This window comes from Gymnodraco acuticeps, unplaced genomic scaffold (assembly GCF_902827175.1).
Source record: "Gymnodraco acuticeps unplaced genomic scaffold, fGymAcu1.1, whole genome shotgun sequence".
NCBI lineage: Eukaryota > Metazoa > Chordata > Actinopteri > Perciformes > Bathydraconidae > Gymnodraco > Gymnodraco acuticeps.
The window spans coordinates 327,617-344,254 of NW_022990177.1; the positions used below are offsets into that span (position 1 = coordinate 327,617).

General features: G+C 42.2%; 1 protein-coding gene across 1 annotated transcript in view; it reads left to right on the forward strand.

Annotated features, from left to right (window-relative positions):
• Positions 1–12,166, forward strand: part of crfb16 (cytokine receptor family member B16) — a 17,376-nt gene extending 5,210 nt beyond the window's left edge. The window contains exons 3-7 of the mRNA XM_034217770.1: positions 8,303–8,493; positions 9,045–9,163; positions 10,103–10,247; positions 10,561–10,712; positions 11,036–12,166. Of these exons, the coding sequence (XP_034073661.1) occupies positions 8,303–8,493; positions 9,045–9,163; positions 10,103–10,247; positions 10,561–10,712; positions 11,036–11,134 (706 nt within the window). The 3' untranslated portion in view covers positions 11,135–12,166. The remainder of the gene's footprint in view (positions 1–8,302; positions 8,494–9,044; positions 9,164–10,102; positions 10,248–10,560; positions 10,713–11,035) is intronic.
• The last annotated feature ends 4,472 nt before the right edge of the window (positions 12,167–16,638 follow it).

Sequence of the window (16,638 nt, forward strand, 5' to 3'; positions counted from 1 at the left end):
GTTTCAATTCATGTTTCATTTAGTTACAAATATGTGAAATATCTGAACAACAAAGTGGGCAAAAATCATTTAATTCATTTGTTGGAAACATTTTCATGATCGCTTTTTTCGTTTTACATTTTCATTTATTGTCATTTCCATTCAGTCATTAAGTGCTATTAAAATGTGAATGTGATATCCACACAAACACACAAAGTGTGCAATCCAATGAATGTTAATCTAACTGGGTTTTGATAGATAACATATCTCTTTTTCTTCTCTCAATTATTTTATTTCTATTGTGCACTCTAATCAATATTAATCCAACTATTGTTCGTTTAAATACATTTTAAGAATGGCGTTTATCTTTTTTGAGAATTAGTTCTTATTTATATTTTATGTATTTGGGTCTACAACAGATGATACAAATGTTTGTGTCAGTAAATGTGTACTAACCATAGACTGTATATATAAATGGACGTAGGGTCCGTGACGTCACCCATAGGATTCTGCAGAGTTGCCGTGAAGCCCTTAGTAGGCGGAGTCGGCCACTAACGGCTCGACGGTGTCGTCAGAGTCTAACTCCCGAATTCTCCCGCCTTCTCCAAATAAGGGCAAAGAGGCGGAGCCGAGGCGGGACAGGGCGGGACCTGCTGCCAACGAGCGTGACGTTCGAGTCCTAGCTCAGGCTAAGAAGCTAAGCTAACATGCTCTCAGTATCAATCGAATGTAAAACATGATTGATGAAAGTAGTAAATCGGTCAGATTTGACCCGAAGACAACAGGAGGGTTAATGCCATATTCACTTAGTAATGCATGAACAACTTTTACAAATATTTCTATATAGTCTGTGTCAGTGCTGGAATTGGGCCGGTACTCACCGGTACGCAGTACCGGCACTTCTGGTTCTGACCCATGGAGTACCGGCACTTCTTGCTCAGTACCGGCATGCTGGCGGTACTCCGGTACTCATGCACCGTGCCAGTACTCAACACTCTCCCGCCGTTCTTATTATACATCCATATATATATATACAGCCGCCCGGTACTCAGTAGATGCGTCATGAGGTGCCGAACGGACATTCTCATCGCTCTAACCGCTGGAGTTTCACAGCGGCTGTCAGCTGTTTACTCCTGTCATTCAAACAGAACGTGCTGGAGAGGGGGCGGGGCTTATCTTCTCCATGTAAATACTGTGGTGGAAACGACTATGTCAAAATTAACCTATTTGACCGTGATTTAATAGTAATACACGTTTCAAAATAATAATAATAATAATGCCGAAGTAACAACATACTGAAAACTGTTAGTAAAACCATGTTTTAATGCTTTACAATTTACATACCTAGATGCACGTGTGTTGTGTTTATGCAGTGCAACTCCCACCCAGTGGGTGGCTATGTAGAGTGATAGAACAGAGCAGGCACGCCCCCGAGAGAAGGAAAGCAAGTCACGTCACAAATTAGCATTTCTAAAATGTTAGGGTGGATTAATAAAAGTGCAAAAAGACAGCTGTTGTCGCCGGAAGAAACTTCAAATACAGAGAATGTTGTGCCTGTGTTGGAAATTGTGTCTGATGGGGAGCTTTCTTTGGTTGATCCTCCTGCTCCAAGTTCTAGTGCATTAGCATTAGCACTAGCTCCGCCGCCTCCTCCAGAGCCTCTAACGTTAGCTGCTGCTGGCTCAACTGCCACCACCAACACCGGGCAAAGCGATGCACCTGACTGCTGGACAACGGACCAGGTGCAATATTTTTGCAAGACCAATGCATGGCTCCTTCTTAAAGATAAGAAGCTAGGATGTCGGATATGCAGAGATGTCAAATCTTTGGGAATACACACTGGACAAGGACTGAAACTGTCAACTGAATGGGGTGAGTGTGCAGTGTCTCATTTCGGTGTTGACAAGGGCAAACAACAAGCTAGCCTGAGAAAAAAAATCAAAGAACATAAAGAATCACAAGCCCATGTAAAAGCTGCTGACATCCTTACATCTGCTTCACGTGAAACTATTCAACATCAAGTGCAGTCTATGCATAAATCTGAATTAGACACCACTATCAGAGTTTTTCGAACGGCATATAAAATTGGCAAACATAGCCGGCCATTCACAGACATGCCAATTTATTTGAATGTACAGAAACTGAATGGGCTGAACGTGGGCAGGGTTTTGCACTCCAATAAAACCTGTGGCGAAATCATCGACCACATAGCTCATGAGCTGAAGAAAAAAATGGCAAAAGACATTACAGAAAACCAAAGAAAACTCTGTGTTTTGGTCGATGAATCTACCACTATTAGTGGTAAAACGGTGCTTGTTGTGTGTCTACGCTCAGCATTAGCTGATGCTGAGCCCGAAACGTTTTTTTGGGAGCTGATCGAGTTGGATGGAACAACGGCTGATGACATCACAAAGGCGTTAATGGAGTGTCTTGGAAGAGATTTTAACGAGGACTTTTTAGGTCAGTGTTTCGTTTCTTTTGCATGTGATGGGGCTTCAGACATGCTAGGGAAGAGAACAGGCGTTGCTACCCAGTTGTGTAGTAAATTCCCAAGCCTGTTTGTGTGGCACTGCTCCAATCATCGTCTAGAGCTGGCAGTTGGGGATGTGGTCAAGGAGGTCTCAGGGCTCAATCATTTCCAGATCTTTTTTGACAAACTCTATTCCTTGTTCCATGCCTCCCCCAAAAATCAGAGGCAGTTAGCGCAGTGTGCGCAAGCAGTCGGACAGCGTCTCCTGGTGATAGGGCGTGTTTTGTCCATCCGCTGGGTGGCTTCAAGTGAAAGGAGCGTCAGAGCAGTCTGGGAAAACTACCGAGTGCTTCATGATCACTTCACAAATGCTGCAAACGACACGAGCAGGGATTCCAGAGACAGAGCAAAGTACAAGGGCCTGGATGATGTGCTCACATCTGCAACGTTTGTCAGCAATCTGGGACTGATGTACGATGCGCTCACAGAGCTCAGCGACCTCTCTCGGCAACTCCAAAAAAAGAGAGATGACACTGCCTACAGCAGATAGGCTCTTAACTCGAGAAATACGAGTTTTTGAATCCATGGTCACCATGCCTGGCCCACACATGACTACAGTTCATACAGCTCTAGCTGAGAAGTCCTTCAAGGGTGTTGCCCTGCGTGAGAATGGCAGGCTTGTACAGATTCATGCAGGTCAGTTTTTCCGCAGTATGGTAGAGAATCTGAGACACAGAATGACTTCCACAACCTCCTCTCATGTCAGCACAAGAGAAATCCCATTACATGGCCGGGAGGCCCGGGACAATCAGCTAATCCAGGACATGAAAGTTATCCATCCTGGAAGTTGGCCTGAAGAGGAGTTAGACGTACAGTATGGGGACGTAGAGGTGCTACGTTTGTGCGAAGTGCTGAAAGTGGACAGAAGAGAGACTGTTCAGGGCTTTCGCGAATACAAGGAAACCAGGGCATCCCGTACACCTGCTGCCATGGAGCCTCTACTGAAAGCAGTCCGAACCATCGCTGTCTCCACTAGTGAGTGTGAGCGGGCATTCAGCTGCATGAACGATATCCTTACTGCAAAAAGGAATGCTCTCTCTGTCAGCCGACTGTCCAGCCTGGTTTTCATTAAATGTAATGGACCATCACTAGGACAGTTCAATCCGGAACAGTATGTGAGGTCCTGGCTGGCAAAGGGAAGGAGAAGTGCTGATGAAAGAGCCTGTCCAGCTCCAGCCCCTGATACTGATGTCCCCAAGGCCTTCTGGAGCCTTTTCTAACAATGTGAAGTATATTGCAAAGCAGCTCACCCAGTGAGAAGACTTTTGGCATAATGTGCCGATTTGTACAGATCCTGGAGATAGAAGGACTTCAGACCAACCAGGGAGTTATCTGATCAGCTTGGTGTTCAATGTAACTCTTTACCATGGCTCAGACTTTGTTACTTGCAGTTACAGTTTCTCATTTTAGATTGTGCAAATTTTGCATTTGTTTTTACATGTTCTTTGTTCATGCTCTTTATCATTTTTCTGAGTTGGAAAGTTAGATTGCATCATAGTTTACTTTATACATATTTGTATTCTTCAGTGGTGAAGTATATTGCAAAGCAGCTCAGCCATGTGAGAAGACTTTTGGCACTTTTTCGTTTTTCGTTTTCTGAGTTGGAAAGTTAGATTGCATTCAAAATGTACAGAAATACTTAATTTTGTTAAAGCTTTTTATAAAAAATGCTTCTGACCCGAGCTTTGTTTCCTTGTCATTAATGTTGAACACCACCAGAGGGGCTCTCACCTGAAAGGTCTCTGCTTCATGTGTCTTCAGCAGAAGATCTAGACTTTGATTGCTATATTTTCAGTTAATATTGACCTTACTGAGCTTTAGCCATATCCGCTGCCTATCATAAAAAATGTTAAGTACAGTGAACCTTTCTAAAATATACAGTAGTAAAGAGACAAACCCACCAGCATTATAGTAGCCAAATTCTTGTTTGTGGGCTGTATATATAAAATTGACTTGAAAAAGTTGCTGATTTTAGAGTACTGGCACCTTTTTCATTCCAATTCAAGCACTGGTCTGTGTTGGCAAATGTCATCTAGGTTGCACATTTCCTGCTGAAATACATGCATACCAAGTCACTGCGTGGCACTTTGGTTTTGATAAAACAGTGTAGTTCCACTATATAAACGTTACATTCATAATCAAACGAGACAATCTGCAAGATAATTAGCTATTTGGTATTATTCTTAATGCTTGTCATTCACACGTTAATAAAATAAAATAAGTACCGATACATAGCAGAATAATTGTGGCGGTGTTCAGCTTAATAAGCCTTGCTCAACATCATTTATTTAGCTAATACTACAGCGGGCTGCAGGCGAACCAAGTCCGCGTTACGATGCATTCCTTGATCTCCAGTTATAACGCCGGACTCCGCCGCTGGCTGAAGCTAACGGAGCCCCAGGGTGCTAGCTACGGCCGCCGGGACGCGCTAGCGAGCTAGCACCCTGCAGCCCCGTTAGCTTCGGCGGCATGGACTCCGGCGGCCCACCCCTTTTAACATTTGTCCGGAGTCCACGCCGCCGAAGCTAACGGGGCTGCAGGGTGCTAGCTCGCTAGCGCGTCCCGGCGGCCCGCCCCTTTTAACATTTGCTCCCGTTTAGCATTATGGGCGTCATAGCCATATAGTATAAAAGTCTTACCCAAGGCTGAATCATAAACTAAACTGTATATATGTATAAAGGGTTACGTCCTTAGCTGGCTAATAAGCTACATAACAGGCTAAGCTAACAAGCACACAAACACCTGCTAACGGGGTTAACATGTATAATATTATCATTTTACTCACCGAAAAAAGCTGAAAGTAGACTTCTTGGAAGATCTGTTAGTACATTCAAGCGCACAGCACGACATTTTAATTATCTGGTATTTGTAACAATATTCTCTAACAGGCACGATCACCACGAACACGGCTAAAGGATCAAGTACAGTAACTACAACTAACTAACGTTGTAGCCTCTATGGTTGTAGCCTAGCAGATTGGACAAGTTGCTGTTAGCTGACAGTGAGGCACGTATCTGTCAATCAAAGTGACCACGCCCTAATGTATGCACAAACTTTAAGACCTAATATAAATATAAAGGGTCGCGTTAGAAAACAATTCACTCACAGATCCATAATCATGAAGGTGGAATCTAACTATATCGATAATAAAATGTATGGAGCCAGGGGTAGAAACATGTTTTTTTCTGCTGTAAAATCGGGCATTTTAACATGGGGGTCTATGGAAATTGCTCCTTTCTGCAGCCATCGCCTATCGGCCAATATATGAACTGCAGTGTGTGGCACTTCCGTATTGGCTTCCCGGCTCTACCCCACAGTTTGCCGCTTGGTACTAACAGAGGCGGGGGGGTGTGTGGAAATAACGGGGACAGAGCTGCTGTCAGACGATCAGCGTCATCACAAACGGACGTCGCTTCACGTGACGCTCCGGAGGAAAGGACGTCCCATTGCTCTTAAAACTCATTTCCCTGCTTCTCGTGTTTCCTTGCGTCCCTCCATGCTTCCCTGGTGGGAGGGACTAAACGCAGGGAAATGACGCAAGTGAGGGACGCAAGGATTTCATTTAATCGACCTGAGAAGCAGCCCTGGTAGTTATCACCACACTACTCGCATGCCGCATGTAGATCCCTACATCCGGTACGGTGTCTGCAGAAGGACCAAAGAGACCAAATGCGAATACTCTACAGTATATAATGACTTCTGTATTTAGTATTCCATAACTTAGTAACAGAGATGGTCAAACTGAAGTAGAGACATGGCAGTGAAGTGTTCTCTGAGAGAGGGCGATCAAGAGAAGAGAGCAAGGGTGAGCGAGTTTACAGATGGAAAGACACAGAAAGACAGAAGCACACTAACAAGTGTATGGAGGTGCTTTTTTGTAAATAACTGACGGTGTCAAGAGGAAGTCAAGTCGTGAGAAAACTCCAAATCAATGTTCTAAAAATCCGACACTGTGGTCTCAACGCACCGGCACCACAGTGTAATATATATAACACGTAACATGTGTAATGACACACTTAGCGTTATAGAACATAAATAATAAAGACGTACCTGGTTTTAAAACACTTTGTGGTCATACTGTGGAACGAGTTCACACTGAAACGAGTTCTTCATTCAACATTTTGCGGGGAATTACATATAAGAAGAAGGAGAAGAAGTAGTGGAAGAAGAATGAAACTCTAAATGCTAACGCTAAGGCTACAATAATTGTATTGCTGCGAACGAGCACCACGCCATTGAAACATCAACTGTTTCAATGGTATTCCTCCTTGCTTTGTGTTCAGAAAGCATATTTAAAAACGGGGACATTTCCGGGGACAGATTGAGCCGGGGATTGGCCCCTAAAGCCAGGCAGGCCTTTGGTGTGATCACCATAGTCATATGAGGCCGGAGGGCCTTCGCTCCCAGCTGTCAGATTGTAAACAAAGTCACGTGACTGGGGGCAGACCACGGCGCTGACAAGGCGTGTCCCCGCAGCGAGACGCTACTGTACTAGCTGTGGGTTTATCGTGTTGATTCGGCCACATGAGAAACCGTCTCTCCAGAGGGGCAGGTCAGCCAAACAGGGCAACATTAGCCCGTCCCTGGTGCACACAGTGTAATGGAAAATTGGTTCATGCTGAAGGAGGAATTTCAAGTTCACCATCTGTTCTATTTCTAACAACAGGAAGCAGCAAATGTCCTCAATGAGTCGTAAACGGTGTTGGAGCTGTTCATGGTCCTCTTGTGGACCGACATGATGTTTCTCAAGTTTCAAAGAATCCTATATGTAGTACGTTTATCTGTTATGTTTGTCTCAGCCCCTCCTCTTCTATTCTTGCTGTGAACATGTGAATATAAGACCCTCATTATTACGTGTTTCAAAGAGGACCGTGCATACAAATACATTCATCTCAGAAAAGAGAGGAGATGAATGATGGCAGATGTGAGCTATAGCTCATTTCATCTGCAGGACACAACAATCAAACACGACAAGCATTGCATCATCTCTATCACACAAACAGTTATAAGACATGATTCAAGCAGATTGTGCAGCGCGCCTCAGAGGGACGGTGATATGATGCTTGATTGATTGGTTATATCTGCTTTTAGTGCACATCTTGAGTTTCTGCATCTCTGCTCACGGTGAAGCTGAAACAGACTTTTCGCGGCAGACTGCTTGCCTCTCTGACGGTTTCCCTTCTTGCAGAATAACTCCCTTAAAGACCGTCTTATTCCAACAATGTTCATTTCAGTAAAACGGAAAGTTTCCTCACCATTTCATTATTATTTACTGGTTTGCCTCGATACATTTCCACCGCACTGCAGAGGAGGGAACCCCAAGAGGAAGAAGAAGCACTCTTTAAAGCGGGTCTATGCACCCCTCTGTAATCACTAGTATATCAGTGCGATAAGATAAGAAGGACTTTATTGATCCCAATGTGCTAAATGTTTGCGTTGCATAAACAATCCAAAATGTAAATGTCTGAAATAGAAATAAAATAGCATTAAAACATGTAATAATAAACATGTGGAAATACACATGTATGGATGTTATATACATCAAGGAAAGGATTAATGAATATTATAATGTATGTATAGAATTGTGTTTGAGTATTTCATTACGGAATTATCTTTTAGTTTTCTTTATCCTGCACTGGATGACTGACAGGAGGGCGACCTCTGTATAGTCTGTCTGTCCTCCTGCTACTCATTGCGTTTCTCAGATATAAACTGTCTAATTGTTGAAATAGTAGAACAAATCCAAAAAGAGATGGACTTATAACTTCATCTGGTTATTCGTGTCGCCCTCAGAGAGTTCGAGCTGTTGGTGCAAAACGGCAACTGGGTCAACGCCACCGAGTGTCAGCTGACCTCTGACCCTCGCTGCGACGTGACCATTGAGCTCGGCTCAGACTCGGACTACAGCCTTCGGGTCAGAGCAAAGTGCGGAGCCGCCACTTCAGCCTGGACCGAACTCAGCGCTCCGTTCAACCGCAAAGACAGTGAGGCGCTTTCTCAATCCTGCACACAATCTGCTTTCTCACCAGAAACTACAAGTATTTATTTGTTGCTAAAAAACTCTCAGTATTTGTGATTTGTTTTCCTCTTTAATCACAGAGAATATCTTAATTACTTTTTTTAAATTAACACATTTGATTAACTTAAATTCAGAGTTTTATCCCTGTATAATTAAGAAAAACATATTTTTGGTTAATAATGTATTTGTATCTGGTAAATGTACAACTTCAATCTATGAAATAAAAAGTTAAAATACGTAAATGTAACTCTTTAATCTCAGATACACCTTTTGTCGAAAATGTGTATCACTGAGTAGATCTCCATCAAGTTAGATCATTAAGAAAAATAACCTTTAATATTCTCTGAGATTCAAGAAGAACATTTAGAGGAACATCACAATTTCCAAGATTATTTAAAAAGTGAGAGAAATCCGGATTTGTTTCATTTCATTTTATCGCTAGAACTAAAGTACATTTCATTCATCCAATGTCAGAGCTTTGTAACTTGAGTAAGCCCCTGAGTGTTTGTCCCTCAGCGGTCCTGACGGCTCCGGAGATGTCGGTGATGGCGGTCGGCGACTCTCTTCAGGTTTCGTTCGGAAAACTTCCTCTCAACGCCGACGTCTGTGTGACGGTGTGGAGGAGAGGCCAAGAGGTCAGAGGTCACAAAACTAAATGTTCCCCAATAGTTCAAAGTCAAAGTCAACTTTATTATCAATCTTTCAGTTTGTGTGTACAGGCAGACAGATCGAAATACCGTTTCCCACAATCCAGAGGAATACAAAATACAAATGTATATAAAGATATGTATATACCTATAGGCGTGTGGTGCAGTGGATAGAGCCTTGGTGTTGGGACCAGGGGGTCACAGGTTCAAACCCAACTGCAGTCAGCATGTCGTTGTGTCCCTGGGCAAGACACTTCACCCCAAGTTGCTCCCGTGGGGATTGCCCACAGTATTGAGTATGTACGTCGCTTTGGATAAAAGCGTCTAACAAGTAACATGTAATAATAATATACTGTACACATTTATACATATGCACACATTGAGACACAAATAAAAGCACAACAATCAATATATACAAAATAACAATAGATGAGCTGAAAGCAAATGCTTTACAAAATGACATTAAGAGACAGAGCAGCAGATTCATGAAAGAGCCAAGAGAATAACATAAAACAAGCTGATATAGAATTACACAGGTATAAATACATAACAGTTACAGTGAGATACGTATAGTAACATTTAAAGCAGGTCTTTTGCATTGAAGAAAAGTTCATTTGTTGCAGAAAATAGTAGAAAAACCTTCTTGGAGGTATCTTGCATTTTAATGTTAAAATGCTGCGAAAAATAGAAAATGTCTTCAATTTTTTTTACAAAATAGTACAAAGATATAAGTTGGAGTTACTTTGCTTAAAAAAAAAGTTAATTTCTTGCACAAAATAGAAGATAACATCTTATTTTGTTGCAGGTATCTTGCATTTAAGAAGTTTATTTGTTGCACAAAATAGAAGTAATAAATTGGAGGTATTTTGTATTGAAAAAAGTTAATTTCCAACATAAAACAGTGAAGAAGAAAGTTTTTCTTCCCAGGCTGTGGTGCACTGGGTGCCAGCGGAGCAGCGCGTGCTGTCGGTCCCTGGCCTGCAGGTGGCGCAGTACTGCGTCCGGGCTCAGACCGTCCTGCAGGATCAGAATCGGAGCGACAGCACCAACGAACAGTGCATCTCCATCACAGGTCCGTGCTTTCACTGTGAAACATGTCCTAACTTTCCGATAACGTCCTCTTGCTCGATATTCTTTCCAAATATATAAGTTTAAGGTTAGTTTATTTGTATCGCACATTTTAAGACACAGAGGCAATTCAAAGTGATTCACATAGGCATTTAACACATAATACTTTATTAAAAACAAATCAAACACTCAAACAAAGAGAAAATCAAAGTGCAATGATAAAAATAAAGGTTTGTAAACTGGATTGAAAAGAACCCAGCGTTGAAAGCTGCCTCAGCAAATGTAGTTGTAAGGGATAACAGGAGATCTCTCTCCAGGTGCAGACGCCCCCTGGAGGAAACCGACGGCGGTGTTGCTGAGCGTCGTCTTCACGGCCGGTTTCCTGTTCGCCGTCTTCTGGTGCGTCGCTCACTGCCATCCGGATCGCTGCAAAACGTTTTTCCGTAAAGAGCCTCTGCCACACTCACTGGTCAGTCACCTTTCAGTACATTACAAATACACATATATGTAAATGAGAATCACCCTGTATGGAGTCAGAGGTGTGCCATAAAAAGGGGAAAAAGCTATACAAGTATTTTAAAAAACTGTGGAAATGAAAGGTAATGAATCAAAGAAGACCTAAATATGGAATATAAATCAAATAAACAATATTTTTTAACTTATTTATATTTCCATCGGTTTTACTCTCCATTACACGATTTAGAATTCTCAAAGTAGTGCAGTCTATTATTGATGTAAATTGAATGTTGTAGTGTCTTACGAGAGTATCTCTAAATGCACCCTCTGTTGCAGAAACCTGATTGGGTGATTCAGATCCCGATTAGCCCCGAGGATGTGGAGCTCTGTGAGCGGATCCAGGTGTGCAGTGACTGCCCTTCCGAGGACCTCTGACCCTGAAGAGACACCTGCAGTACAAAATGCAGATTCTTGGATTTTGAGTCTGTGGTGCATTCAAATCTTGTGGGAAAAAAGACAATTGAGGGCTGGTTTTCGTTAGCTGTTGGCAGTTAGCTGTTAGCAGTCAGCAGCGCCAGATTCCATATCGTTCAACATGCTGCGTTTAAGCCTTATGTAGGAAAAAAGAGAATTGGACAAAGCTGACCTGTATCGTTATCAAGATGTGTTAAAATGTAGTCTTGTAAAATGAAGTTTTTGAAAGGAAATGTGGAAAAGTACAGTGTTTAGAGTAGTGTTGTAGTACTCGAGACCGGTCTTGGTCTAGATCAGGGGTGTCCAATTTATGACCATGGGGCCAAACATGGCTCATTTTGAAACGGCCCCCAGCTAATTAAAAAAGTATAATGAAATATGGCCCACAAATTAAACTTGTGCTTGTCATATATCCTACTTACTATGTACAAATATATTACACAGTGTTCATGTGTTAATAAGCCCACTTTTCAAATACATTTAGTTAATTAAAGTTGGAAACATTTTCAAAAAAATCTTAGCTGAAAAAAAAAAGCCCAATAACTTATTTACATATTTAGGAGGTGGCAGAGGGGAGGACGAGGAGGAAGCTCGACAGCATCCTAGAGAACCCCTCCCTCCCACCCACTCCACGCAGAGCTAGTGAAGATGAGGAGTACGTTCAGCCACAGACTCATCCCTCCACAACAACGCACCAAGCGCCTCGGACAGTCCTTTGTGCCTCAGGCTGCACAATAAGGGGTTAAATATGAAAAATAAATCAAATTAAATCACTGGTCATAAATATACACTGTTTCCACAACAACCCATGTTAACTTGTCACTTTAACCTATTCCGCACTTTATAGCTTAGATGATGACCAAATATGTGACAGTTATTTTATTCTTATTTTTATTCATCTCTTATTTTCATAGTCTTTTATTATTATTATCATTATTTCCTTGATTTTATGTTATTTATTATTTATTTTAGATTTTATTGATCTGTGTGAATCTTTGCTGTACTGTTTTTTTTTCAAGCTTACCCTGTTGTTGCTTTGGACAACTGAATTTCCCTTTGGGGATTAATAAAGGTTCATCTTATCTTATCTTATCTTATCTTACATAACAAGCTTGAAATCTACCCTTTAAATGTCCTCTTTTTATCAGCAATCTGAAGCCTCTGTTTTCAGGAATGAGCTACCAACAAAATAATGAAACCCTCTGGAGAGCTGTGAGCTGCTTTGTTCTTAAAGCACTTGATTGATTTAGCTAACTTATAACTTTACTAATAAGGCAGTATACCTCACCTCTAGTGAGCCAGCCCTTCGTATATGTGTCTGTATGTGGCCCTCACTGGCCCACTCACCCCTGGTCTAGACCTCTGAAAGTCTTGACTTGGTCTTGGTTAAGGTGGTCTTGACTAGTTTACAGCAATTAGAAAATACATATCAGAGAGGGCATTATGACCTCATTAACTTCCTAATCAATATGCTTTCAGGATTATATAAGGAGTGTATGTTGAAGTATGTATTCTGGATTTTAGATATTTTGATTTCATGGGAGTATATCCAAACGTTTTCCAGAAGATGCTGATGAGCTAAATATGTAGGGCAATCAAATCCTGTGTGAAGGGGTTATGGAAAGAAACAAAAGGAAAACTGCATCAAAACAACAAGATGTTATTAGGCTTTCTGAAAGTCTGAATCAGATCAGGGACGTCCCAGGATCCGTTACTGTGGTACCAAGTTGATGCCAAAACTCTACAGATTAACTTTGTCCTGTTGCCCAGGGAAAATAGAAAAAACCCTATTGTTCCTTATGAAAACAATGTTATTTTGTATATTGAATGTTGTGCCTTTTATTTATGCCTCCTAATGTGTGCATGTTACGGCCGCTGCTACCTTGTGCCTTTAACGTTGTGTGTATGCAAATGAGCTGTGCCTTCCGATGCTGTCAGTGGCCGTTCCGACCTCGCAACCTTCGCGGGGATTGGACAGACGTCACTCAAGTCCTACTCGCTGCTGCCACGTCATCCGGGGGAGGAGGATAAAGGCTGGGCACGAACATCCGTCTGGACGCCCTGTATTTTGTGACAGATGCCTCAACCCTCTACTTGTGACAAAGCCCTCATCCTGTGATTCTGTTAGGCTGCGTAGCAGTGTATTTTCTATGCCTCGTTAGACTGCTTAGCAGTATATTCTGTAGAGTTCTGTGCGATCTCACTGGTTAGCAGTGTGTCGTGGTATTCTGTGTTTAGAGTAGGGTTTGTGTGTGTGTGTTGCGTAGATCCAGGTTGCTTAGCTCCTGTAGACCCGCACAGCCCCACCTAGTGTCAGCAGAAAGTATTAAAATAATGATTACAACAAAATGCAAAAAATAAATTAAAATATATATCAAATATATTTTAAGATCATGTTTAATCATCTGATTCGTCTCATTGCTGTTTTAGTCTGTGTTCTTCTAATTAGTGTCTACAGTGTGTGCCTATTGAGCTGTTTAGAGCCATGTGGGACAAAACCCGATCCTGCCCCTCCCTCTCACTGTCTAAGTGAACGGTGACTGTAAAAACTACACTGCGCATGCTCAGAGTATTGTCCTATTTAATGTGTGTGGCAAAAAATAATGACCATGGGGCATTGAGCTGCCATCCCCACCATACGTCATCTCACATCATTCAGAGCTGATTGGCTGTAAGTACGTGTGCCGCGAAAAGTGTGGTGTGTGAAGAGGAGACGAGAGAGCTGCAGTGACGCGTCCTAAAACCAGGAAGTAAGCTGCGCATGGCTTCCCTCCACAAAAAAGCAATGATATTTCTCCATAGGATTTTAGAAAATAGCTCAAAATAAGATCTGTGGGAAACAAACCTGTTAGATAAATGCACGTTTTGTTCAGCCGGATAATATCCACATGTCTACCCTACTTTTATCATTTTCGAATCATAAATCCATAATTTAGATTTATGATAGACTTTTGAAACTACAAGAAGATAAGGAGGACTTTTACAAAAAAGTAATAGAGATTTTTGTCCAGAAGGATAGGCAAATGGACTTCATCTTCAAGTCAAGGTAAGACCACAATTTTATTGAAAATGGGATCTTACTAACGGCCCCCTACACACGGCGGCGTGCGTTGCCGCTTCAACGCTTCTGCCCATTCACTTTGAATGGGGTGACGTCACGATTCGCCGAACTGCATTGTGGGAGCAAAGCGTAGCTTTTCTCGCGGTGCTCGCTGCAAAAGTAGAGCAATGTTCTACTTTTGCCGCCTCGACGGAGGCCAATCAAATCCCGTTTATGCAAATCTGCCAGTACAAGCGCTAGCCAATCAAACCGTGTGTATGCTGGGAGAGCCAGACCGCAGTTAATTTCCTCATATGCCAAAAAATGGAGGAGAAAATAATCGTAGCGGTAGGGAATCACCCGGTGCTTTATGATCAGTCCCTGTTCACCTACCGGGATACAAACCGGAGGAGCCAGGCATGGAGGGAGGTGGCAGAGATTATATTTTGATTTAGGTCAAAATATAATATTTGTAAACCTGAAGAGTCAGTGCCAGTGCCTCGCCAGCCATGAACCTCACTGCAGAAGCTTATATATAGACATCTGAGTTTTTTGTGCCCCACCACTTTTGTACATATAGAAACGCCACTGTATGTGTATAGATACACAAACTGTATACTATACTGTACAGTCTATGGTTAAACCAACCCTGCTTAAATGGTACAACTACGCCGCCTGCTGTTGCAAATGTGAGATTATGGGTTAACCCCATAGCAACGGCATAGCAACCGCATAGCAACCGCATAGCAACCGCATAACAACCGTATAGCAACCGCACAGCAACCACACAGCAACGGAGGATCTTCTGAGGTAAGGTGTCTCAAATGTCTGTGGATAAAATAATGTTTTACTTACTTGAGAAGCTCATAAAAGTTAAAGGGCCCATGTCATGGCAATTTCCACTGATCATAATTCCATTGTTGAGGTCTACTAGAATAGATTTATACTGTGCAATTTTTCAAAATCACATTGGTTTCTCATACAGCATCTCTGTAAACTACGTGTATTCACTGAATTTCACTCTCTGCCTTTAACGGCTCGTTGGAGCTCCAATAGAGAGGCGAAGTCCCTCCCCTTCCGGGGGACCTCCATGGGACCTTATTTTGGAAAAATCATGTATTGAAATCAATGGAGAGAGAAAGATTATCTTTTGATCCCGTTTGAATTGTGCCATGAATTACACATATGATGTTTGTCAATTTAAAAGATAATTTTGCAAGTCAAAAAAATTAAAATGTGTCGTAAAACTGTGAAGTAACACATTTTTTTGTGTGAAGCGCTCAATGAACTACATCTCTGGTCTTGCATACGTCACCAACACCAAGATGGCCGTCACGTTAGCACATTTCACCTCTTTCTTTCAGAATGAAGTGAAAATCACTACAAGTCTGGGCATGTTGAGACTGTATATACACTAAAGGGGAGTTAGTCGGTTCCGTAAGAGCCAGCATGCGGGACCGGCTTTACAAGGTTTCAGCAGTGGCGAACCGTCAGGGCCTTCAAGGTATTCAGAGAACACCCTGGAACACTCAGATAAAACAAACAAAAAATCTATTTAATTATATAAATAAAATGTATATAAAATGAATAAATGAGAATGGTATCTGTGTTGTTGATCTGTAATATCACAGTGTTACGTTGATGTGTTTGTCCTTCTCGGACCATGCTCTACGCATTTCAGTGGTTTTGTGTTAGAAAAGAAAGCAACCAATCAGATCTTGTTCTGGGTCTCTGGGTAGAATATCCTTCACCAAGGTATTCTACATCCTCGATCGAAGGCCCTGGCCGTTGCACTGAATGAGAGCGTACGTTTGGACTGACAGTTTGATCAACCAATCATATATTGATTTGAAGCCAATGGGCGTATTCTTTCAGAGTTCCCCTCGGTTCCAGGGTATTCTAGAAGGCCTGCTAGTTAACTGGCTCGAGGCAGATGATCTAGATGAGTGCTTCTCAAAGTGTGGTCCGCGGACCACTGGTGGTCCGTGAGTATATTGGTAACATTTCACATTTAAAATAAATAAATATATTTCAGTTTTCCACACTCTCGCGGGAATATCTCTGCAATGGAGCGAGGTTAAGTTTCACTTTCGATTGCATGATATAGCCCAGCGCCACACCTTCATCAAACATGTTGAGCCCAATTGGCGGGAGGATCATGTTTCATGGATGGGGACAAGGCACATAATGTCAGTGTACCATCTGTGGTGTACACAACAGCATTGTGCAGTGTAGTCTGCCTGTGGGATGCTCCAAAATGGACTTGCTGCACCTCCTTTGCATATTTGCACTGCCAGTTTTCTGCATAGTCAATGTGAATAATAGCTTCGTCTTCTTTCAGAGATTTGTGCAGGAATTGGAGCTGTGTGTACTGGGGGTGGATGTTGAAGAGGTGCTCTGGGCTGCCCTCACATCTCTGTTTAAC